This window comes from Athene cunicularia (assembly GCF_003259725.1).
Source record: "Athene cunicularia isolate RWA chromosome 1 unlocalized genomic scaffold, athCun1 chr1_part1, whole genome shotgun sequence".
NCBI lineage: Eukaryota > Metazoa > Chordata > Aves > Strigiformes > Strigidae > Athene > Athene cunicularia.
In genome coordinates this window covers 126,896,224-126,922,383 of record NW_020799091.1, presented here as the reverse complement: position 1 = coordinate 126,922,383, position 26,160 = coordinate 126,896,224, and the positions used below count along the sequence as shown (strand labels likewise).

Here is a 26,160-nt window from a genome sequence, read left to right as displayed (position 1 = left end):
TGCAATATGAAAAAAAAGGAATGCCTTTTATTATATATAGGGCTCTAGCATGAAAGCCTGAGACAGTCAGGAAAAGGGCAACAAACTCCTAAATTCTGAAGGATGTATTTGAATAGGAAGGGAAAATAAGGGTAGAGGGTACTTCATCAAAGGCAGGTTCACCTCTAGTTTTAAAAACTTCAAAAGCAATCATAGAATGAATCAAATTCTCATGGACTCACTGGTGTAACATGTATTGGTTTTGACATGGAAAGAGCAAAAAAACAGCTGAAGTTGAAACTTCCAAGCTTGTCCTAAAGACTTTGAAACAGAGCATTGAAAATATAAACCTGAGCACATTGCTCTTGATGTTCCATTCCAACTGGTTAATTTTCCTTCATCTTGTCAAATCTGTCTGCCTGCCTGGCAGTTCAGGGTCTGCAGGTAGAACTTTTTGCTGTGAACAGTTTGGAAGTTCCTCTTGACCTCACTTTCTTGTATTTGTTTTTACTCTGTCAGTGTTTCCAAAAGTGTCCCTGACACAGGCATAGATTTTGTGCTTGCCATTCTAAGCATTCCTGACTCTAGCTTAGCTATAGAAGGAAAGGATTTTCAACTCATTCTGGAAACACTGAAGTGGTTTATTGTTTTTTTTTTTTCTCTCAGATACTATAGGCACTTCTATCACCAATTGAATATGGGAGCTCTTCTGTGTTGATGAACTTCAAACTTTGTGTGACTTTGTGCTCGGTTTTTCTTCTGTGTTGTCAATGGAATATTCAGTAAAAAATGAGCTTCTGGTATCAGTGGTAGGAAGACCTAATTTGTTTGGAATTCCTTTGTCCAGTTTTTACTCAAGTGATTTTGAGACTTAAAAAAGCTCCTCTCTTCTCTATGATCACATAAACCATACATGAACAAGTACATTTGCCTCATGTGCAAAATCTTGTTGTGATGGAGAGGGAAATCTTAAAGAACAATACCATAGGGGTACCAAGATCATCCTTTGGGTGAGGTTTTCTTCCTGTTAATTAACTGACCATAAAGTATTTTGTTTTTCTGTCCTTTGCCATTTGTATATGGCTCTTCCTTAGTTTATACATCCTGGACCATCAGGTGTCCACAGTGGAGAGGGAGGAGAGAAACTGTCACTCAACTAACCTTTCTGTAACTTATCCATCTGAAATGTTCAGTGGTACTCACACAAGTGCATCACCTAATTCACCCTTATTCTAGTTAGATGTTGGGAAGAGCTCAGTTTTAGCAGAACTTTGTTCCACAGAAGATGGGGAGATCCTGTGATTAGCCCATAATCAAAATTTATTTTATAAATATTTGAGGTAAAGTACAGATTTGAGCAAGAAGTACCTTCTATTTGGTCTGATTAATCTGTTTATACATGGCGTTTCTTTTCTGTTATGGGTATATGACTGGAAACTGTGTGAGTCTCAGAGCTGTGATTAGTTCAACTTGGTGTCATCCATTAGGAAGCCAAAGGGCAAGTTGTAAAATATGAGTAAGAAACCTCTGTGGTTGAAAGATGACTAATAATCCTGTTATACTGTATCATAAAACACTGGATACTCACTTCAGAGAAAGTAAAATTGTATGGAAGCAAGTATGTTTTATGTTGGCTGTAAACACTGGCCTGAATGTTTTGCTTCTGGTTCATTAATGCTGAGTATTTAAGTTTTGACATTGTGTGTTTCTGCTTTATTGCAGCCCATACTCAGTGTATTAAAATGATGTATTTTGAAATGGTTTATTCTGATCACATTTTACCAGAAGATAACTTCTCCTTTAGCTGTTCAGGAGGGCAGGATTAACTATATTTTTAAAACTGAGGTCTTTAATAATGCTTTTGGGATTTTGTGTATCTCCTTAGCAGGAGTTGCTTTTATGATTAAATCTTAAATATAAGCCCCTGCTGCTCTTCAGAGATAGCTAGTCTTGGCAAGTGTATCAGGTTTTTCACTGGAATACTGCTGGATCAACATCAGTTTAATAAAATTCATTAGTAATGTCAAAATCAGTCATTTATACCATACAACTTTTGATTTTTGTTAGGTCATTTTTGCCTTTTCATTCAACTTTTAGCAGTCTTTTCATTCTCTAGATTCTGAGTGTATCTGATAGGATTTAAATATGGTAGTGCAGTGTAATAATTTTTGGATTGAAGAGCATGCAGAAATCACTAAAATCGTATTTTCTGAGTTCTGTATCAGGTAGTGTTAAAATTTACATTTTTGTCTTAAGTTAATGCTTGCTTAAGTTGAGATGCAAAGTGTTAATTCAGGATCTCAGCTTTGCTTCAAGTCTTGAATAAAAATATCATATGCTTAATAACTCTTGGCAGCAATGCTGATCACCAGAGTTGGAGTACTTTGCTGTAGTTGTATATCTATCGAGCTTTGTCAAACAATGTCTCTTTGTACATCTTCAGGAATATCATTGCTGATCCAGTGAATACAGGTATCGAATGTCTTGTAGGAGGACTCATTTTTTGTGTATAGGTTCTTAGCCAGTAAGGAAAGGCGGTAGAACAGACCAAAGGTAATGTCATTGCATAGGAAAAAATACTTGAAAAGCCACGATGAACCTGATCTTCTTCCAGCAAGGAACTTCTGCAAATTTTGGTTTCAAGTGATACTGGTAACTCTTCACTCCAATTCTTACTTTACAAATTGTCTGTGTTAATTAGTAATATCTCATGCCTTCCCTATGCTAATTCTCTGTCTTTAAAAGACGTATTGTCTTCGTTTTTGGTGTGGCACAGAAGTCTCCTAGTAAACTTTCTTTTCTGTTTTGTTTTGCAGTTTGAAGCTGCGTGGGTGTTGACAAATATTGCCTCGGGAAATTCTCTTCAGACTAGAATAGTGATCCAAGCGGGAGCTGTCCCCATCTTCATAGAGCTGCTTAGTTCAGAGTTTGAAGATGTGCAGGAACAGGTAAAGATAAGAATGGTGTTGGGTGGTTTGTGTGTGTGGTGATTTGTGGGGTTGGGTTGTTTTAGTTTTTTGTTTTTCTATTTATTTGGGTTTGTTATGGCTTGCTTTTTTTTTTCTTGCCAGAAAAGGAACAAGGCTGTCATTTAAGAAAGCCTTTAGAGGAAATGTAGTGTTTGGCAGTTTGCAGAACAGTACCTTTCTATCTAGTAAGAAATCTAAGCAAGCGTTGTACTTTTCTTTTTCTGGAAATTATATATTTAACCACAGCCAATGGGGTAGTGCATTTTGATCTCTAATGGGTTAATATTTTTCCATGTATTGAGGAATTCAACAAGCCTTGTTTTAAAAAATTGCTTTAGAGATGAAATGTTCATCCTTGTGTCTCCTGAAGATAAAGCATGAGTGGAATTTATAGTTCTCTACAGAGAAAATTAGAATTTGTTCTCTATGTTTGTGGCAGAGTAGATGAATATTCTTAAAGGCTCAGAGGGATCTGTGAAAAGCATAGGCCAAACATTTGACTTAGTAATTTCCACATGAGGTCCATAACCTGTGTTTGAACAAAAATGTATTTCAGACATAAAATCTTACTTTGAAGTCTTAGGGTGATAAATTTCATGTTAATGAATAGAGTTTCAGTTAATCCTAAATTGAAAGTATATACCTTTACTATACAAATTTGACTAGTTTTGGATCCAGGTATTTGCTTTTGTTTCACTGTCTACTCAATTAGCAAGCTCTTTGTTTTTTTTCCTATAGCTATTTAGAGATCATAGGTTAAGCTTTTCTTGAGCAAATGAAATTAAGCTCTGAATTCTTATGAGCGTATTTCTGTGGTGGTTGGTTTGTTTTTTGGTGACTCTTTTCTGGATGTTTCTTTGTTTCAATATCTTTTTGTGGTGATGAAATTAAAAGCACTGGATATTCCAGTAGCACTCTTTCAGCAATGCTCTTTGCAGAGATAGTACCTCATTTTTGTTTCTGCTTGATACTTTGGTGTGTAAATATCCAAGATGTCTTTGCGGACTCTTTGCCACAAGCTGGCTGCGAGCTCAGGTTAAGCTGATTATCCAATATGATCCATTGTTCTTTTCAGAGTCACTGACTTCCAGGGTTCAGTTCTCCATCCTGTAAGTGTGACCTCTATTCTCTGTTCCTAGATGTCTGACCTTGCATTTGGCTGTATTGAGATGCATGATTGGAGGAGTCCCAACTCATAAGCATTGGATTGCTTTGTGTAACTTGCCTTTCTTACAGCTGGCTCAGAATGTACCACCTGTACTTGAGGTTGCCTAACGTTTTCTACAAGACAGGTTTCTTCTTTTTTTTTTTTTTTCCTCAGTTGCTTATAGCTTTCTAGTTGTTCCACTCTGCAACTTTTCATTTGCAACAGTCTGTCTAAGGCTGAATTATTTTTGAAAAGGTATTTTAAGAGAAATTAAATTCAGGTGCTTGAGAAAATTATATTAAAGGAAATAAGTATATTTTTTGTCCATTTTTTTATCTTCCTTTGAGGAAATGAGTCTGTTGTAGAAACTAGAAATGGAATAGGAGCTTGCCAAAATGACAGATAAATGCTGTGTTCTGCCCATGTGAAAATCCATCTAGACTTAGCTATATGATGCTTTTCAGTTTGTTTTTTGGGGGTTGAAATTTGTGACATTACTTCCCAACAGTGCTGTTTCTGCAGAATGGTTGGTGCTTTGAGTGTGGGAAGGGCTACTCCATATTTTTGCTCCTAATGATCTTCTGTGCAAGAGCTAACTTTTTTTTATTAGGTGGTTGTTGTTATCCTTGCTGATGTTCAGAGAGGGAGTGGGAAGGGCAAACCTGTTCAAGAGTGAGTTGTGCAGCCTTCAGCCTTAAGATGTGTGAATTAACAGAAGGGCTCAGGGGCCACAGTTAAGTAGCTTACCTGCCTCCTAATAAACTGCTGACATGTTAAAGTTCAGATTGCAGCAGGCAGAGTGAGTTGTAACTACCAGAAAATATTTTTCTATGCAATTCAGGTGCTGAATCCATGATCTCTGTTACCAGTAAGTCTCTAAATACCAGTTACAAATTGCTTAAGAAGGAAAATATACCACTGTGAAGTGTTACCTACACTTTTTCATCATGTGTTTCTGTGTTGCAGGTGTAGAGATTGCAGCCCTGCTCACAGCTGACTTTGGGTTTAATTCAGACCAACATAAAATAAATACTGGCTTTTTCCCAACAGCTTCAAAAAATCCCAAACGTTTCACCGTAATATTCACGAAAACAAAAATTAAAAGCATTGAGCATTTAAAAGTTAGCTCTCATACTTGTGCATTACAGGATAGCATTAGTACATAATTGCATAGTATTTTTCCAGATGACTCTTGTCTCATTCAGTGTATGTACAGATTGTTGCCCTGGTGACAAGTGGGTAATAAAGGAGGCTTTTATTTGTCACACTGTGGCCCTGTTTTGTTAAAGTTGGAACATGTTGTAGTGAATGAAGGAGGAGAAAAGGGAAGAGATCCTTATGATTAAAGCGATTGCAGGTTTGAGATAAATGTATCTTCTGCTTAGCGTCTGACACTGGACAGTCTGCTTTATATCAGTTTTCAGTAAGTGGATACTAGTTCTGTGTTTTTTGAATGCTCAGTGTGAAATATTTCCATTTCGTTTTGTAGTTGAGGACAACTGTGCACTTTTGCAAGGGACTTTAGTAGTTAGGTCTGTGTTTTGAGCAGATCTGGTCCTGGACTTCTCAAGCTGGATTTCTGAAACAGGAAGATATTTGGTCATAATTTTCTCCCCTGTTGAATGGTGATTCTTGCCTTTTCTCACAGTAGTATTGTGAAGATTATTATTTACAAGCAACTCTCGCTACATTTGCAAAAAATTACAAAATTATGGAAAAATACAGAAGATATAACTGCATGTTCAGGGCAGATGGGCCAGAAACTAGCCCTACAACCATATAGTAAAAAGGATGAAAAGAAAAAGAAATATTGAAGCCTGTGTTTAGCAAGCCATTCTTTGTGCTAAATGGGACAGTAATTCTGTAGAAGGAAATGTTAGTGGTTATATAGTTTTGAATAGGTAGCATAGCATAAATGAAAAAAATAATCTTTAATAAATAATTTATATTTAATATTATCTTAATTTGACTTCCTGGCTAATCGTTATCCACCTTTGTTATGTTACAGTAAGTCAGTCTTACAGACTTACACCACTGAATTTTTCTCTTATTTCAAACTTCTTCTAGCAGTGGCTCAGGAACAGATACTATTTTGCTTTATCTGACCATGATTTCCCCAACAGTTATTTTTCATATTTATAAGCCAGTTTTAACCTAATATTTTGCACTGTTTCTTTTGCAAATGCTAGTTTCTGAGTCTAGTGTGATTCTAAATCAGTGGTTTCATAGAAGTCTGTGTGAGGGAATCTTTATAACTATTTTTATTAAACAACACGTGTTTTAATGAAATTATGTCTTTTTGCAAGATGTGTTTCTCATTAAGCTATGCAGGCTGACATTTAATTACCGTACCATTTTTTAACTCTTTCACTGTTTGCATTGTATATCAGTTTTTCTCAGATTGTGTATCAGTCTTTCCATTTTTCCCATCAAAGAAACTGAGTTTCTTACAGAAACTACATCTTCATTATTTGTGAAAAGCACCTTGACTTCATCTCCCTGTTTCTGTTTTTGTGTGTACTGATTTTTAGATTGTCAGTGGTGTATGTCCTAGCCTTCTTCCACTTATCACAATTTTTTCTTCCAAAAGACGTCTAGAAATTTAGATATGCCAGCCTGAAATTATCTATACTGAGGGACTCTCACAGCTGTGTTTAAGGTTGATCTAGCTTCAGTGCTGTCTTAGCTGCAGTTCTTCCTTGAGTTCCCCTGCTGAGGTATTTAAAACCCAGATGTCAACTTGGGTTTCCTTGATGAACATTGAATTTCCTTCAAAAACCATGCAAGGCATTATGCTTCCTGCCTGAGATGATGGAGATTGTGTCGCAGTGACAGATACATGTCATTGTGCTCTGCTGGACAGCCGATGGCAGGAGCATCCCTAGCTGCCCTGTTCTCCTTTGGAAACGTTTGCCTTTTCAGCTAAAACAACCCATGTGATTTCCCCTCAGTATTTTTCCATTTCTAGTTGTATTGCTGTTCCTTCTAGTAACCATCATTTGTTTGGCAGAGGTGACCTGTGAGTCTGGTGTCCAAGGTCTGTTTGACTTTTACATCAGCAGTCCTTCTAAGTAGGTCTTAATCAAAATCAGGAAAAACAGTTGAGGCATGCATATGAGCTGCTTTCTCTGGATGGATGGGATGTGAGAAATAAGGAACTATGACCACCCCAGCCACTGATAGAAAGGTGTTTTCTGTGTTGGGACATAGTAGAAGTAATCCCTTAAAGATTTGGCCTTCTGGTATCCTTCCTTGTGTCCACTTACCAGTCAGTTGTATGCAAGGTGATCTTCACCATCTTCATTCCAGCATTAGATCCATTCCCAAGTCAGTGGCCAAAAGTATGGAAAGTGTTGATTCACACTTGATAGTATTTCCTCTTCATCAAGAGGCACAGACTTTACACACTATTGGTTGGTTTAGCACTTGGTTTAAATGTCGGAAGGCCTGATGAAATAATGCTGAGAGCCTTCAGATTCAGGGGAAAGGCTGTCAGAAAACACATGGATTATTTATTTGCAGAAGGCATTATATGTATGGCTCAACAGTATGCTTCAAAACTTGTGCTTTACTGGCTACTGAAGTTGTCAAGTACGGCAGGAGGAAACAGTGGAGTTTAATAGTGAGTAAAATAAACTGGAGACCTGCAACAATCCCTACTCCACTATTAGCAGTGAATGGAAATTTATACAGGTGTATAAAACTAGATGCTGTCAATTGACAAGGCAGCATTAGCATTTTCACATCACACACAACTTTGCTACTCAAGATGTTGGTTGAAACATCAGCTTACACATCTTAAAATTACAGGTTCTTTTCATCTTCAGGTCTGGATGTAGATCTTGGAAGGTACTGAAATTGAATTTTTTTAGAGTAGTTTTTTCTTTCTATTAAATTTCAGAGTTTTTATTAAATTAAATATCCTTTTACTATCCAGAAAAGAAGATAGCAAAATTTGGGATGCATAGAATAAGCCAAAATGTTGTGGGAAGCAAGCTATTTGTGTTTTAAGGAGTGCACAGAAGGAAGCAGTGGAAATAATTGAACATTATTCAGACAAACAAACCCTGAAGACACTTGTCATTGTTCACATGTCGTCTGTGGGAACCATGACAGAGCTTTGTATTTATAACAGTGTCTGACGAGAAGAGTTTAAATGAGCTTTACTTATGTTCCTCACTTATCTGAAGAGCTGAAGTAATTCCTTAAGGAAAGACATCTTGTTAAATGAACCCTTGCATGCTTTTCTAAAGATATTTCAGTTTCTTTGCATCTTGTGTACTATCAGTCATTAGCATTACAGGGATTTTTTGCAATATCCTCTCTTACTAGGTCTTGTGATATCAGACTACTTGGCCAGACTTCTCTTGCCATAAAAAAAAAAAAAAGAGTGGGAAAGCAGTAGAATGCTATTTGACTTCTCTGGTCAGAGTTTTTGATGTGAGATTTGCTGTTGCAAAACCAGTCTGTCATTCAGGGTCAGAATGGATTCTTGGATTAAGTGATTATCACTGTTGTCAACCCTAAAAATAGATACTGCTATTATGGCAGAAACAAAAGTCCACAGACAAGTGAAATACAGCTTCCAAGGGCCTTTTAACATGTGTAAAGGGTGTCCAGGCAAGGAGATTGTATCTTCATGCAAAGTTGCCCACGTGTTCAGTAAAAGTATTGCAAATTCTAACATTTTCACCCCTAAATGTTTTTAGAAGATCGACAGATTTATTTAGGACCAGCTGAAATCTTTGATTCATTCTGCAGATTTTGCATTGCAGCAGAAATACAAACATCACAGTGGGCAACAAGTGTGGCTTTTTACCGTTCCAATACAAATGACATTTTGCAGGAGGTGGAATGTCTCTTAAGCTCAATTTTTTCAGTAACTGACTACTTCATCTTGAGTCCATGAGGCTGCCAGGCCTAAGGTTATACTTTATTTGAAACAAACTGTTGTCACAACAGTTGTAAAATAATAAGAATTGGAATGAAAAATAAGTTTTCATGATTAAGATCACTTTGGGGGGGACACTGCATAGTAATGGCTGTGCTGCTTCACAGCAAATGTCAGTATAGCTTGGTGCCCTGTCTGACTGCAGCTGACAGCAGGTGCCTGGGAAACAGTAGGACAACAAAACAAACTAATCCTTCCCCAGAATAGTCTCCTTGTTTCTTACCAACTTGCAGTTTAGGGACTTCTGGTCAATCTATGCTGTTATTGGTAATAAAGAGGTGGATTTTTAAAATTTTGTATCTAGTAAGCTGACATCTGTATCTACACTTTGGATATATATCTGGTTTTAGCTGTATTAATTTTGCAGGATTTGCTAGTGGTTTTGGTCCTCTGCATTGGTTGGATTTGGTTTTCTAAAGTAGCATCTTTTTGCCACCATTTAAAAACATGTTACAGTAGAAATCTAGTGCATAAATCAGTTGACATCATACGGAAAATGAATAAATAGGTTTATTTCAGATTATCTGAGAATTCCTTTAGGTAACAAATTCTGCTTATTTTGTCAATTTTTTTAGAGGAGTAATTTGTTTCAATTAGTGATACAGAGAGAAAAACATGTTTATTTTGTGTGGAAAACTTATGTATATTCAGTTGCAGAAATAGTTATGCACTGTAGCACATTTTACTGCAGATAAATACACAGTCTTCAACTGAAGAGAAATTTGGGGAGGACATCCAGCTGTTGTCCATGATAAATAGGATTGCTTTTGTCTTCTCCGTGCAGTATTGGAAGTATTTCCAGTGATTATGTAGACATTGTATGGATCTTACCAAATAAGTAGATACATGTATCTGTTTGATAGTTAGCCTTCTGCTAACCAAATAAATAGCAAATCTGAGTTCCATACACTTATTTGTGTGAGAAAATATTGTCTGTAAATCTCATGGAATTCATAAAATGTTTTTTATACTTCATATAGACTACTTCCAATTTTTTTAGTTACAGCTCTCATACTACTGGACAGTGATATCAAAATCACCACTTGACTTAAATATATAAATCAAGAACAGTTAAATCTTTTATTCTCATCATATTACAGAAGGTGGCTTTCATCCTTCTTTAATTATCTTCTGGTATTTTAGATCTTTTCTTCTGAAAAGGAAGGGTTACGGTAGTACTGATGTCCAAGGGAGAAAATACCTGTCATTGCATTTTGCCATGCATATGTCTTAATAGCCAACACTGGTCTGTCTTGTGTAGTTTTCTATGAAAGAATATATGCCGCTGTCCATCTGAACTCTTTGAATATTGGTTTATCTTGCATATAGATTCTCATTTTCATCTTAGTTGGTGTCAGCATTCTTAATATGACTGTGTAAGTAACGCATGCTTTTATGGCTGCTTAGGAAATACTAATATGGGCTGTTCCACACACATTTTTTGGGTAGATATGCACTTGACATGTGCTATGAACATTTGGTCTTGAACCAGTTCTGAACCAGGAGGGAGTGTAGAATTAATATGTTCCTAAGCCTGAGGAGATAAGCTCATCTCTTACATTGTGGACAGAGCAAGGTTATGTCTGCCTGCAAAAGTCTTTGGAGACATACATGTTGGCTGTTTTGGTATTCCTTTTAGATCTGTGTAAATATTCCTGAATCATATAATGAACTCAGGTGTATATGTTTGATACTCAAACAGAATACATTCCCCTTCTGTACTTGTCCAGGATTTAACAGTGAGAACAGAGTATCTCCTACCCTAATACATACACTGAACTAGTTGAATTGTGAGAATAAAAGCAATTACTATTCTGTTTTTCATTGCAGGCAGTATGGGCTCTTGGCAACATTGCTGGAGACAGCACTATGTGCAGAGACTATGTATTGGACTGTAATATCCTGCCTCCTTTATTGCAGTAAGTCTGTTTTAACGTGTTTCCCAGAATTTTGCTTGAGTGTTAAGACTGAAGGGTTTTTTTGCCTTGGAAGAATAATAATGATTTATTTTATTGTGGACTAATCAGACTTTTTAATGGGGGCTGCTAAATGGCTTTTGTAATGGGGCTAAATTGGAAACGTGTTTTAGGAGTAGCTGAGCTGGAACTATTTTATTCTACAGAGTGAGTGGATGCCTGGGCTTATGATAGTCATAGAATAACTTAAGTTGAAAGGCACCTCTGGAGGTCATCTAGGCAAAGCCTTTCTTCATAGCAGGTGAGGTGAGATCAGATTAGATTGCTCAGCTACTTAACTAGTCAGATTTGGAACATTAAAGGTAGATTCTGTAACCACTTGGGTCAACCTGTTGCAGTATTTGACCATGGCATGGTGAAAAACAATGCTCTGATTCCTAACCAGAATTTTCTCTGTTTTATCTTGTGATGGTTGCCTCTTGTCCTGTCACTGTGCACCTTTGAGAAGGATCTGGCTTCCTCTTTTTCTGTATCCACTTGTTAAACTGTTGTAGGCAGCAGTTATATCTCCCTTTACACAGTATCCTTCTGAGGCTGAACAAATCCAGGTCTCTAACGCTCCTGTTGTATGTCATTTCCCTAGTCTGCTAATTATCTTGACAGTCCTCTGCTGAAGGAACATGTTATTGCTGAAACAGTGACACCATTTTCTGTTGTCATGTCCAAATAGGATTACTCAGTCTCTGTCCTTCACAAACTCTTTTTGCAGCAGTGAGGTTCTCCAGTGCTCTCATAAAGGCATTGGTACAGTGTGGGGTGCCTATGAGAAAAAGAAACTGAGCAGTTACAGTTGTGGAAAAACTAGGTCTTGCCTTACTGCATTCCTCCTAGGCTGAAGAGCACTGTGGCTTGTCTTTTCTAAGTTGTCGGGAAGATGCCTTGTTTAGAGGCTTTGCACTGGCTTAATTAATGAACTCCACACACATCTTTGTCAGTGCTAGGACTGATCTCACATAAGGATACTCACAGTGTAACAGTGGCTGATGTCAGGGATAGCCCTAATGTGCGAGGGCAGTTTTGGTGTGCAGATCTCATGAAGGTGTCAGTATTGCAGTTCATCATATTGCTGGACTTCCTCTGTCTCACGGAGCAGAAGCTGAACCCTGCAGCTGGTGTGTGGATGCCACCCCTTAACAACTGCAGAAAGAGACTGGTTTAGGGTGGTCTGCAGAATTGTGTTCTAACAGGAATCCAGTGGGCAAGGCTCTCGTATGCCAGGACTGGAGCCAGTGTGCACGGAAAGTCTGTAAATGGTGTTTGCTGAGAGATATGTGACTGTCTTGGATGTCTGGGAAACCCTAAACCTGGTTATACACATTTTCTGAGGATAAGTTTTGTTCTCCTTCCCTAGTTAATTACAAAAGTGTAAAAGTGGGGCCAATAGTCTGAGACTGACATAAAAATGCAGCTGAGTGAAAAGAGTATTCTCCAGAACCACCTGCACTTCCTTCTACTTAGAGTAATTTTGTCACAGTTCCTGTGCCTTATGACTGTTAATCTGCCACATCAGTATCTAAGCAATTCAACTGAACACACTTTTAGCGTAACAATTATTGTTCTTGTCAGATTACTAAGATTCGTGTATCTAGCATGTGTGTTAATATCCAGCCATCAAGCATGATTTTCCTCAGGATGTATTTTCATAGGAAAAAAAAAAAATCTAGCATGTTTTGCCCCGGTGTATGTTAAAATGTAGTCCTGAGTTTTAGTGATTCGTGTGGTTGGCCCTCCAGGGTTGCCTGGCTTTGATTTTTAAAAAGCAAAGGTTGGGATTTTCTGTTGGTTTGTTTTAGATTGCTTTCAAAACAGAACCGTCTCACTATGACCCGAAATGCTGTATGGGCTCTATCAAACCTCTGCAGAGGAAAAAATCCTCCTCCAGATTTTGCCAAGGTAAGAGATGTTTGAAAGGAAACGTATTGTGAGGTGATGGTAGCCAAATAAGCAATAAGGGTGGTGAAACTTAAACTAAGTAGCAGGAATATTTCAGAATTTTGCATGGGCTTCTTGCACATGAAGTTTTTGAATGTTCTTTTGGGCAGATATTCACAACTACTGTTTTAATATAGCTGCCTCCTAGCTTTTTGTTACTGTTCCTGAACTGGATATGACCCACAGCAGAACAAAACTCTGTATGTCTTGGATCCTGTAGTGCAAAGTATGGCACATCTTAGCAGACAGGTATAAGTTGCCAGACATTGTACTGTGGAGGCTGAAGAATTCTCATAGTGTTTTCTGCATACATGCTCCTCTGTGCTTACGTAGCTACAGCCCTGCACAGAAACACTACCTAAGTCTGAAATTTTCTGAGTATTGATCCTTGAGATGGCAGTGCCTAGTCCTGTAATGTCACATACAAAATTAACTGACTTGTTAATACATCTTCTGGCCATTTTAATTGCACAATGTCTGTTATCTCCTCTTAATGTCTTACAGGTTTCACCTTGTCTTAGTGTGCTTTCCTGGCTGCTCTTTGTTAACGATACAGATGTATTAGCTGATGCCTGCTGGGCTTTGTCCTATTTGTCTGATGGTCCCAATGATAAAATCCAGGCTGTGATTGATGCAGGAGTCTGCAGAAGACTTGTGGAATTGCTAATGTAAGAAACTTGTTCTGAGCAAATGCATTATCGACTCTTCCCTAAAATCAAGATTCCAGCAATTGGAAATTTAATTAGATATGTCTTGAGATGTAATTTCCAAAAAGGAAGATTTGAGTTTTAATTTTACTTATCTTTTCTTCAGTCTTTATTTGTCCTGAGTGACAGAAACAATGGAACTCTTCTTGTACTAGTTTTGCTGTTTCTGAAGAGCTGTTTTCTGCACATAACAGCTGATTTTTGTAAAATTTGATTATATACTGGCTTCTAAGATTAAAGCAGATCTGATGCTGCATTAATGAATAGAATGTATTACTTAAGGTATCTTTTTATAAAGTGTTTTAGTTTGAGGAAAAAAATTCCTTATTTCACCCTTCCTATTCCAATCCTGATTTATAACAGTAGTGATGGAGAGATGAATACGATGGAAGATGGTCAAACAGCTGTATGGGTTAAACACACAGCTTCTATCAGTGTTCCTCTGTCTTGTTCTCTGCCTTTGTGCATGCTACATTGAGTTTCTACTTCTTCCCTCCCAAGGATGCCTATATTCTGAAGTAACTGCATTTATTAAATCTTTTATTTTTATGCCGCTGTATGATATATAAAGGCCTAAATATTTAGAAACCCTAGAAAGGCTTATCATTAAAGTCAAAGAGTGTTTTTATTCAGATAGTGAGAGTTAAGTCAGGTTCAGCAGGGAAGTTTTCTCCTGGCTGATGGGCGTTCCTTCCTCGAGAATGTAAGGATGGAGATGCTTCAGGATGGTTAACACTTAGATCTTTCCTTGATAATTTTAGGCACAATGACTACAAAGTTGTATCTCCTGCCTTACGAGCTGTTGGGAACATTGTCACAGGAGATGATATCCAGACCCAGGTATGGATTCACTTTCTCTTGTGTTGTACTGCAGTTCCCTCCTCTCGTTCCTTTTGAAATTTGAAAGTGAAAGATTGATGACACTAGTTGCCTCAAAACATGGTGTTTTTCATAGTTTTTCTGTTCAGTCTTAAACTGATGTTTCTTACATAGCTATGTCTGGGATTTGTATATAGTAGAGCATTACCCTTTGAGTTGTTTTTTCTGGTTTGTTTAAAGCAAGTCTGCCTCTTAGGCTGAATTTTATGCTGAATAATGTGCCATGGTAGAGCTATCGAAGGCCTGTCACATTTGATGCTGTTGAGTCTATGATTAATATACCAAACCGAGTGTCTGGTCAGATTTTGGATAGCATGTAGCTGTGTCTGGGCATGTGTTTGGAGAAGCATTGATAGGAGGCAATTATTCCCACCACTGTATTGGAATTAAACTAGAAGCCAGGAAATCTGGTGCTTCAGAGGCAAGAGGTTGTCATCCTGCTGCTTGGTAGGGCTTCCAAGAGACAGAAGCTCCCAGCAGTTTTAAAAATCTGTGGGAGCAGAGAGTCTGTGCATTGCATATTTGTATTACCTGTGATCCACTGGCTGGTAGCAGTCTCTTTTTACAAGCAGAGCAGAAGCTTCAGTTACAGGCTTCTGCTGTTGTACCTTATGTTAAAGTTTTTTCTGACTTCTTTGTGCATTCTGTTACCTTTTTGTGAGGCTTAATTGGTAATACGAAGAAGAAAAGTACAGAGTAGGGTAGAGCTTTTGAAATGTTTCTGACTCTTGGCCTCAATCTCTGGTTCACAAACTAAAAAGCATGCCTGTGTGGTGCAGAGCTCTCTGGGAAATGCACAACCAAATTGAATTGAAGTGACAGGCTCAAAGAGGCTTGCTGTGGTGGACTGTTGACTCTGCTAAAACTGATGGCAGAAATGGGATCAAGAAGTGGTAGTAGCTGGGAGGTGGGGAGGTATGTGTAGTGGAGGCAGCGAAATGGACATCAGGAGGCAGTGGTAGCAGTTAGAAGTATAAGATGATAGGAAGAGTGTGGAGAAAAGAGGCTTTCAGTGAGGTGTAGATGCATGAAGCTTACGATTCCCCACTCAAAGTGTTACATTCCTCCTTCCATGTGAATTATGACAAACTTAAAATCTGGGTTCCTAATCTTGAAGCTTCTTGCAATGATTATTTTTTTATGTATATAAATATATACCCTTTGGAAATCTGTAGTTCCGTGACAGTGAGGTCAGAGATAAAGATGAGTTAACAGCATCAGGACACTGAATATCTTATCGCTAGGAGGAGGTTAACATGATTCTTTTGATTGTTTCAATATTTTTTGGGTAGCTGAATTGCATAGGCATTCTTGTATTTTTTTCAGTGGCATGTGTTTTGCAGATCAGTCATAATGATTGAGGCGTGTTTTGTGATTTCATAGTTTCGTGAAAAATCCACTAGGGATCACTAAATCACATGTAATGCAGGTTATTAAATACTGCATAAATCTTAGATTTTAATTCAAGAAAATGTTTAAACTTTTTTTGTTGCACGCAGTTTTTTCAGAGGAGCATAGTGTAAGCTTTCCTAGAGAACTCTGGAAGTAGGATAGCTTTATAGTCCTGCCTGCAGATTGTGCTGTATGCTGAAGAGGGGTACAGAATGCCTATAAAAATCCTTAATCAGAAGGAAGAGTCCAGCTTTGATGTTTGATACCATTTTTTTTGAATATGAATACAACATACATGACCAGTTGCCTGGAAACTATACGACCTCAGAGTACAAACCCACTTTTGCTTTATAACTCATTTCCAACTACTAATTGCCAGTGCTTGGAGATGGCCAAACCCATAGATAGTATGCATGCAGAAAAAAATAATTTGTCCTAGCAGTTACCTGGTAAAATGCTGAACCATAATCTTCTTTTAATCAGTGTGGAGTAGAAAGGTTTTAGGAATGTATGTTGTGTGGGGGATATGAGCAAGAGAACTCAGTCCACAGATCCCACAATTAGAAATCATCACCATGATTCAGCTTGACTCTCTAATCCTTTTGACCCCCACAGACAAACCGAAGAATTTCTCATAAAATTCTATTACCACACTGTTCTAAGCTGACTGCTTTTGCCATACAAGGCAAAAATATACTGTGCTTCTTGGTAGGCTCTTCCAGTTTCAGACTTACTTGTAAGAAGTTGGAATTTAATTAAAAAGGAAAAAAAGTATTTAATTTTTGAGTCATTGAATCCTGTTATGTCCTTTTAGAGGGTCAAAAAGCCCTTTACTTTCACAAATGACATAAGTATTCTATCTTGTAACATTTAATAAGTTTTTTCTTGTATTTTGGGCACTTAAAATTTTGATTTTTTGTAAATACAGGTTTTTCTGCAACTTTTCTGCTCTGTAAAATGGCAATTTTTTACAATTTTTTTTTTTTTAAATAAGAATTGCCCATTCATAATGTCACTGGACACAACACTGGCAACAGTCTGCCCTACTGTGCCAGCTGATGCGGAAAACAAAAGTAGTTGGAGCTTCCAAGTATAAAAAAATACAGAAAACAAGACACCACCAAAATATTGTCATCTTATTTTTGTTTCGTCGTAAGGTATCTTCTTGTGTTCAGGTCACACTGAAATCATAATGAAGGCATGATCTCTTACCTGAATTACTCAGCGGTTTTGCTCATTAGCTTTCCTGCAAACATCTATTTCTTAGATCTTGCTCGGTTTTTATTTTGTCTACGTTTGGGTGGGTTTTTTTAAGTTTTTTGGGATCATCTGAGGGGATATGCTTTTTACGTTTTGAAGACATTGTATTTCTTGTTCCTGTGATTCCTTATCCTAAATTTCCTCTAAGGTGTGGTTTGTTTGTGTTTTTGTGGGTTTTTCCCTTTTTTTTTTTCTTTTGTATTCAGGTAATTCTGAATTGTTCAGCTCTGCAGAGTTTACTGCACTTGTTAAGCAGCCCAAAAGAATCTATCAAAAAGGAAGCCTGCTGGACAATATCTAATATAACAGCTGGAAACAGAGCCCAGATCCAGGTAATCTTTTCAGCTATGATCAGTAATTTTTGTCTTGCAGGCTAGAAGAAACACACATCAGATGGTACACAGTTTTTTGTGTATAAAGTGCATATTTATATGTATACACAGTCACAGATATATAATTACATATAAGTAGTAGTATGTTACAGGCTCTGTGCATTATTAGAATATTTCAGTGGCCCAGTCATGTCTCAAATTCAAATTATTTAATTTTATAATCATCTGCAGATTATAAGGGTGAAGATGGTCATGCTAGAGAATGACAACGTAAGGCTAAGCTCATACTTTCTTAAATAATTTGCTTCGTGCCTTTGACAATCACTAACATACAGAAGTTCTCAAGTGTGAAAAGAGTAAGCTACAAACTTTAAGAATCAAATAACTTCACATTTCTTGATTTCACCACCAGATATGGACAACTACATTGTAAAGTACTTTCTTTATTCCTGTTTATATTTTCTTAGAATTCCTGTTATAGGCAGTTGTGCTTAGCCAAATCTAAAATTGCTGTTTATTAAACTGAATAATAATGGAGGATATCCAACATGTTGCACTGGGATTCGTCCTCTCTGTTTATACCAAATTTTGTAATCCCTTCATGTTAAGTGAAGCACATGCACACAGAAGCAAATCAAAGTGTTACTCCCTTATGTCAGCCTTTACAATTAGGCCTCCAAAAGACCACATCTTTATTCTGAGTCTGGACTTAGTGTCAGTCATCAGTGCGAATTCCCAGGACTTGTCTCCAGGTGCTATAAATGAGAGATTGACTATCTCTTCCCCAAAGAAAAGTTCTTCCTTGACTAGGTAAAGAAGCTGATAAATATATTTTGTTTTCCTTGGATATGGAGTGTTTTCAGAACATCTAATACTAGGGGAGTTTTATGTGTGTCTTTCAAGGACAATGCCTTCTCTTTTTTAGAAGCGATGGAAAACCAGATTGTATTGAAACCAGGCTTTATCTGATAAATATACAAGGTTCCTATCAAGTCAGTTGAATGAAAGTCTCCTCATGTAAATCGAATTTAATTCTTCAGAAGTTATGTTTCTCAATGCTCTTCTCCCTCACTGGATACAGAGAGTATTTTCAGAGATGGCAGAGGATGTGTGAAAGTGCAGTTGAAGGTGTATTCTCCGAGGAACAGAAATAAATAGCAGAAGTATTAGACATTAGAAATACTTATCTCACTCATTAGTAATTAGGCAGAAACAATGCACGTTCGCACAGAAGGTAAACCAAGTCCCATAATACATTGGCAAAAGTGGCCAAGGAGTACTTCTCTCCTCCATATCCTTTTCCTTGGAAGGCAGCCTGACACTTGCTAGCCTTGTATCTGATGGCTCTGGAATATTCATTCTCTATGATCACAATTAGCATGAAGTGGTTTTCCTTCTTCACCTAAGGGATGGAATTACTTCTCTTTTTGCAGGAAATTTTAAAAAGGTTGCATGGTTTTCCTGAGGAAAAGTGTATTATATCCTTTGCAGGTGGAACTTACAAAGAACATTCAGCTGCTGAAAGGGCCTTTATACGTCAAATGAGGTCTTCATCTCAGCATAGGAATTTAAGACTTTTGTGGACGATAACTCAGTCTCTGCTAAACTTCTTGGAATTAAGAGTGAATGCTCATCTAACTTCAGAGATGCTTATGTTAGAAATGAGTAGGCAAGAGAACAAAACTTAGTAAGGTGTGTAGGTCCTTCTTGTCTGATTTAAGGGTGTGACTAAGGTGAAAGTGGAACTGTGAGCAATGAAACCTCCTACACTTGTATTTGCTCTGGCTTTCTCAGTCAAGATTTTACTTGTACCATTGAAAATCATGCGTTTTGTCAGATACAGAGGACAATATGGTTACTTAATCTAACCTTGGTAGAGCTCCAGGAATTTTGATTCTGCCTCTGTTGTGGCTTGTTTGTTAATCTGTGGATTAGCAGAATTTCTAACAAAAAGTGCTGTGTAAAATCAGCAACCGTACCACTATTTTTTCCTGCATCAGCAATTGTAATTGCTGTGCAGTTAGCAGTGCAGAGACAGTAGTTACTACTGCTTGTACGAAGGTAATAATGTTTTTGCCTTTGCTTTTCTTGCAGTGAAGAATCTTTTGGCTGCTTTATCTGTGCTGCTACTGCCTTAGAAACAGGGAGGAGCAGTATTTTCTCTCTGTAAGGCCATTTCTCCTTTTCCTGGGAAGTCTAAGATGATTTCTGGGGAACAATCCACCCCAATATATTTTCTTAACTTTCTGATTTTTCCCAACTCATACCAGAGAGTTGCTTCAGGATGCACAATCATATAGGAATGTTGCAGACTTAAGAAAAAGAAAATCAGATATCCGCACAAGTTGTTCCATAAAGAAATAAGTATCAGGAGTGACAGTAGAAAGTTTGTTATTTGAGCATTTTTTCAAAACTTCAGGATCTCTATTTTCATATTCTTGATCTACTGAAGATGCAGTTGTGAAGAGTCCTAAGGTAACAAATTCTAGTGCACCAGAAGCTATTTCAATAGTGTATTCACTTCTATGACTTCTACCTAAATATTCACTGTAGCACATTGTCCTGTTCAAGTGAAGGAGTAAGTGCCTGTCCTTGTTTGCACAGTATTCTTACACCTGGTATCCACTACTCAGACATGTGAGGCTTTAGGTGGGCAGTCTTTTCCCTTGGTAATCCTGTTTTCTAAACTGTTGTCACATTTGAAAACAAGTAAGGGTAAAATAATCTCTTCTTTGTTAAAACAAAATTTGCCTAATTAGCTAAATAAAATCATTAGGTACATTATGCATGTGTGTGTTTAGTAGCTTTTAAAGGTTTTGGGGTATTTTATCACCAGTTTAGATCAACCCCCTTTCTACTGAGAACAGATTAGAATGGCTCTGTGATGTGGGAAGGCAGGGAGAGGGAAGTTAATGCTACGAATCATTAATATTGCACCTTCATTTCTAGCAAGTGATTCTCAAGAAGTATAAAAACCCCTTAACTGCATACAAAATTCTTGTTGTGGTTGTGTGGATAGAAGCTTTCTCAGGATTCTTGCATCAGGAAGAAAACACAGGGTCAACCAAATTGTCAGAATACACATAGATTTAAAAGAATCCATCTTAAAGCAGCTGCCTTAGGGTATGTCACAGACAAGGTTGGAAGCATGTTGATGTGTTACTTGAGTCCAGGGAAAAAGTGCGATAAGCAGCTTCCTAAAAGTGAAAGCTATAGTTCATTTAAGAATCCCACAGACCCTATTCAGGGTAATTGAGCTGCCTTTGAACTCTGAGCACATGTGTGCTATATAGTGAAACACTGACTGCCCTAAGTGCATGCCCAGTTTAATCTATACTGGCAATTATAAAAATGGGATTTAAAAAATAATGCTTCTAATTCCGAGCAGGAGATAACTATCCTGGTACTTATGACATACTGCAAATCATGTCTGTCATGAGGCTTAGATTTTTGGAACTGCACAAGGAGGCCATTTAGAGGAAAGCTGTGAAGTAAAGGACGTTGGATAATGTTTACAACATGCTTGATTGGAGATCTTGAGGCTATTGCTTCTTGGAAGTAAAATTTGCAATTGCAGATTTAATTGCAAAGATTATCTCCTGTTGAAAGGAAGGTCTCATTGCAGATATATGAGTAAATTCCAGAAAGGCTCTAATTCTTTAGTTTCTAGTCTGAACCTAGAGAATGTCATGTGAGATACAAGGTGTGATGAAACCTCCTTTTAGCTCTGGAGCTGATGTGTCTGCTTTTCTCAGAAAACTCCTCAGAGGTATTACTTCAGATAACTACTCCATGTCAAAACCACTGTAAACATTTGAGCTGAAAATCACTTTAAAATAATTTCTGAAGTTGGTAAATGCTGTTTGATAAAGTGTTTCTTGAAGATGGTCATATGCTAAAATGGAGGTAAAAGCCTAGTCTGTTTTAGTAGCTGTGAGGACAAAGGAGAATTCCCATGTGGGAAGAATATCTGATTTAAGTAAGTTCATGGATGAACCCGTTTCATCTGTGAGTTAAAATACTTTTTTTCCTCTAAATTAATTTCACATTTGATGAATTAAAACATTACTTCTTGAGAATTGGTCTTCCTTACAGATTTCTAAAATACTAGATGTAACTCTAAATAAATAAATTATTTTCCTTTCTCCTCAGTCCCTACCAATTGCTCAGTTAGTTCCTACTAGAGGTCATAGACTGTAGCCAGATCTATTCCAGCATCTGTGATACTAATCGTATTTTGAACATGCACAATTTTTAGCCAGAAATCAAACAAGAATAACTTCAGCACATGATTTTTTTTTTTCCTGAAAGTTAAATGTTTGCCTGGCATAGTAAACCACATTATTCTAAGTTACCAGCTGATGTAACTAGTGGGGTTTTGCTCTAGAGCAGTCAGGACGTTAGAATACTATGGAAACTTTCAGCAGTACTCAAGCCGTGAAGTGTAATCTAGTAATCCCTTTTGCACACCAAGAAGAAAATGAAATATTTTGGTAAATCTAATAGGCATTTAACTTAACATATATTAACAGACAGAGCTATATTTAGTGTTGTTTAAGATTGCATTGGGTTATACTCCCTCCATCCACCCACTCTAAAGTATAGAAATGTAAAGTTAGAGGGAAGGACTTCTATATTCATTTCCACATTCATAATGTCTGCAATGCTGTTTGGTAGCACACTCCAGAGGCTTTCACTGCCATTTCTAAAGGTAAGGCATCAGCCTGTCACCATTAGATTTGCACTCAAACACAACCAAGTAAACTCTTTCTAGTGCTAAAGCAATATAAATTAATATGCATGAACTGTGTGTAAGTGCGTGCTGAACTTTCTTTTGTAGCTCATCTTAAAGCACAGGAGGTTGGGGTTTTTTTTCCCCCACCAAAGGTGGAAGTGAAAGCCTTTACGAGTGTGTTATCAACAGTGCCTAGGCAACAGAAAAGCATGGTGGAATACAGCAGTCTTTCCCCTCTTTAGTTCTGTGCTTTTAAGGTTTGGGTTGGATGTGTATATCCTGATGCAGTCATGATTGTCACTAAGTATAGTTTTTGTTTGTTAATTTCCTAGTTTGTATACAGCTTTGCTGTACTTCAGTGGATAGCTTCCCCAGTCAGGGAGAAGGGGAACTACATCTTCCTGGGAGTCAGAAGGAGAACTGCACAACTGAAGCTAAATCGTGACTGTCGACCCTTCTGAAGGGTATGAAAGGCTATCACATACCTCAGAAAATGTTCTGTGCCTAACTTCGCAACCTGTTGAAAAGCTCTGAAAGGCAGTACATCAGACACAATCTTCCATATCTGACAGTGAAGACATCATAGGAGTTCTCTCCTGTTGACAGGTTAAGAAACTTATCACTTCTTTTCTAATGTATCTGACATTCTCACAAGAACATCTGGAAACCTGAGTATACCTAGGCGTGTTGGCAACAAGATCTGTGCCATATTTTTCCTCCTTTAGGGTTTCCTATCCTTGCTGAAATGTGACATGGGCAAGTGTAGCAGATGATACATTGCCTGTCAGTTTTAAAAACTCTGAAATGAAGCACATTTTTACAAATTGGGGTAAAGAGATAAAAAGGTAAGAATTGTCAGAGGCTCTTCTCCAGAAAGACCACAGTAACACTGGGGACATGGAAAAGGAGTAACATAATTCACACAGAGCTGTGGTTTACACAGGCAAACTGTGTATCACATTACTTAAATATGAAGTGTGTTTGGTTTATGCCATAGTTTGCACGAGTGGTCTAAAATCTTCACATGCTGTTTGTGGTGGCAGGACTTCAAAAAGGGTTTTAATTAGGAGCAAAATCTGTCATTGTTGACAAGATCATATGTGTGAGGGACCAGTCACGTTTAAGTACAAAATCTGTTTTCAGGTTTCACCATGTGGTGAATCCCATACATCATACCACATTGAAAGCAGCAGAACTAGAATACCTTTAATTCCTTTATTCTGCCTGAAAACCTTAGCAGTCAGTGGTGTATATTGCTATCTTTTTTTTGTAGGACAGACCCTAAAAGCTGGAAACACCTCAGCAAGGTGCTGTTCATTTTAGGGCAGGTTTGTCCTGACAGCAGTAGCAACCTTGTGTAAACTGGCTTGAAGTTTGCTGTATACACAGTTTGGAGTTTGTAAGCTTACATATCTGTGCCAACAACATAAAACTCCATTAGATCTGAGACCTGAAGTGCTTCGTTCCTGGCTTTCAGATGGCAGTGGTTTTGTACTCGGGCCATCGCATTAAGTGGCTTTGGCTTACAAATATTTGCTATGTTATTTAAAAAGCAGTTGTAAATTGAATCAATAAACAAGGTAACTGGAATACATGTAACTGAGAAGCCTCTGTGAACTGAAATTTCCAGCCAGGAGGAGGAGATCATAGAAGCAGGGCTGTATTCGCAGCTGCCAGCTATGGTGGTGACTAATCTTGATTTGTTAAAGGTAATGAGAGAGCTTGCAGGAGCAGAAAGAGTCATGCTGTAAGACTTGGATGCTTTCACATTTATGGGATGAGTCATATGTAGACATATGATGTCAGCACTTGCATACTAAATGTATATATGTATTTTTGCATACCGTGATTTATTGGTGGGAACCCAAAGGAGGAGAAGCAAATTCACTTGGTACTGACCAGCACAAAATGCTAACTTAATATACTGCTGATGAAGACCTGCTCCCTAATAGTGACTACAATGTATTTAGATTCAACATCCATGCAGATGTAGTAAAACTCTGAAAATTCACTTTTACCTGTAAAAATCAAATACTGTGAAGAAGCTTGATTAAAACAAGTAAGAAGGACAGAATGTTTCCAAGAAATGGGCAAACCCCTTGGATGGGCACAGCACAGGGATACCACCTGTTAAATAAATAACCCAAGCACAAAAAGTTGACACTTCAGAAGTGGTGGCCAGATTTGCTGAAGAACTAAGTATTACAGTTCCATACAATTTCCAATTAAATTTGAAAATTAAGATTTCAGTTAAAATGCAGTTTCAGTTTTCTGAAGGACTTGTAGTTCCAAGTCAGGATGGAGTTCAGTTCCAACAAATACATGGATGCAGTTGGGAAAAATTTCAGTGTTAGTTTAATGTATTAAATGTTGGGCTTTGGATTACCTGTTATGCAGAAAAGAGATTTCTAATGTATTTTGAAGATACCGCTTCAGTGCCTAGTAGTAGCAGCCTAAAACCAATGTGAATATTAAAACTCATCAGGAAAAGGATAAAAAAAACCCCAAAAGAGGAATTTTTATTCTTGTTCTAGCATAAATCTGCGCTGTAGCCCTGTATGTAGATCCATCTTCAGAGGATACAGTAAGAGTGGATGGTAAGGAGGAACCATAAAATGTCAACTGGATTCCATCTGAGGAACAGCTCAGTAGACTGAGACAAGTGAAGGGAGATGTGGCAGAACGCTGTAGAAACACAAGAGGCATCTGAGAAGGTGAACGAGGAATGATGGTTCTTTGTTTTTTGTGCAAGATCCTTGAAGGAAGAGGCTTCAAAGAAATTACTAGGTGCTGTGTTTAGGACAGATAAGCGTGTACCTTCTCATACAGGTGTAGTCTAACTGGAGCTCACAGCTGCAGCTGTGAATACTTAAACAGAAAAAGAAAAATAAACATAACTAGAGTTTACACTTTCCTGTGCATCTGCTGTTGGAAGCAGGATCTTATTATGTTCTTGCATGCAAGCACAAGAGAGATTTGGATTGGAAAAATCCATATAAAACTGCTAAAAAGGATACCAGTTTTGAAGTGTTTCTTTAAGTTTTGGTTACCCTGTTGGCCTACTGTTAAACTCCTTGAAAAATGCTGGTCACCTTTAGAGGGCATAAATGTCAGTGTAGCAATGCATCAGCTGCCCAGAAACAATGTTTAAACATCCTTTATGGCACGTATGAGGCAGTTGCCCACTGTTTTCATGAATGGCCAAGGCACTTCATTTTTTGAGGAATGGTGGAACATTTGAACAGGTGACAAAGAGTGAGATCTGCAGTAGTTTGTACATCAGTTCTAGTTTACAACTTGATTTTTTTCATTTCCTTTTTGTTTTTCATGTTTTTAACGTTCTTGTTGAACTGAAATCCCTTAACTGTGTTCATTTTGTTTGGAAGCTATGTTTATCTTGATCATTTTATATGCACTATTGTCCTGGTTCAGCCAGGATAGAGTAAAGTTTTCCCCAGCGGAGAGAGAGGGGGAAGGGATCTCCAGCCGGGTTATTCATACCATGCTGACATCAGGTCCAGGGGTGGAGCCTCTTTACTTTTGCTTCTGGTTTTTGCTCCTTGACCATTTTGCGGTATTTCTCTGTATATCCTTTGTCTTGTTCACTGTTATTGCTGTTTATTGTTGTTACCATTGATACTGTTGCTGTTCAGATTGTTCTATCACTCTGTTGTATTAAATTTCTTGTTATTTTAGCCGGGGTCTGTGCCTAACTTCCAGCCCGACCGGCGCGGGTGGGGGAAGGGCAATGGCAATGTGCTCTCTCATCCCAGCAAGGATTAAACCTTGCACATTAAAAATTGGCACCCAACGTGGGGCAGACCCTGACCAGAGTGATAGAACAATCTGAATAACAACAGTATCAATGGTCACAACAATAAACAGCAATAACAGTGAACAA

General features: G+C 37.7%; 1 protein-coding gene across 1 annotated transcript in view; it reads left to right on the top strand.

The window, feature by feature from the left end:
* The window catches only part of KPNA1 (karyopherin subunit alpha 1), a 41,875-nt gene that overhangs the window by 6,000 nt on the left and 9,715 nt on the right, over positions 1-26,160 (top strand). The window contains exons 5-10 of the mRNA XM_026860900.1: positions 2,796-2,927; positions 10,877-10,965; positions 12,816-12,915; positions 13,459-13,622; positions 14,423-14,501; positions 17,399-17,524. Coding sequence (XP_026716701.1) covers positions 2,796-2,927; positions 10,877-10,965; positions 12,816-12,915; positions 13,459-13,622; positions 14,423-14,501; positions 17,399-17,524 — 690 coding nt within the window. The remainder of the gene's footprint in view (positions 1-2,795; positions 2,928-10,876; positions 10,966-12,815; positions 12,916-13,458; positions 13,623-14,422; positions 14,502-17,398; positions 17,525-26,160) is intronic.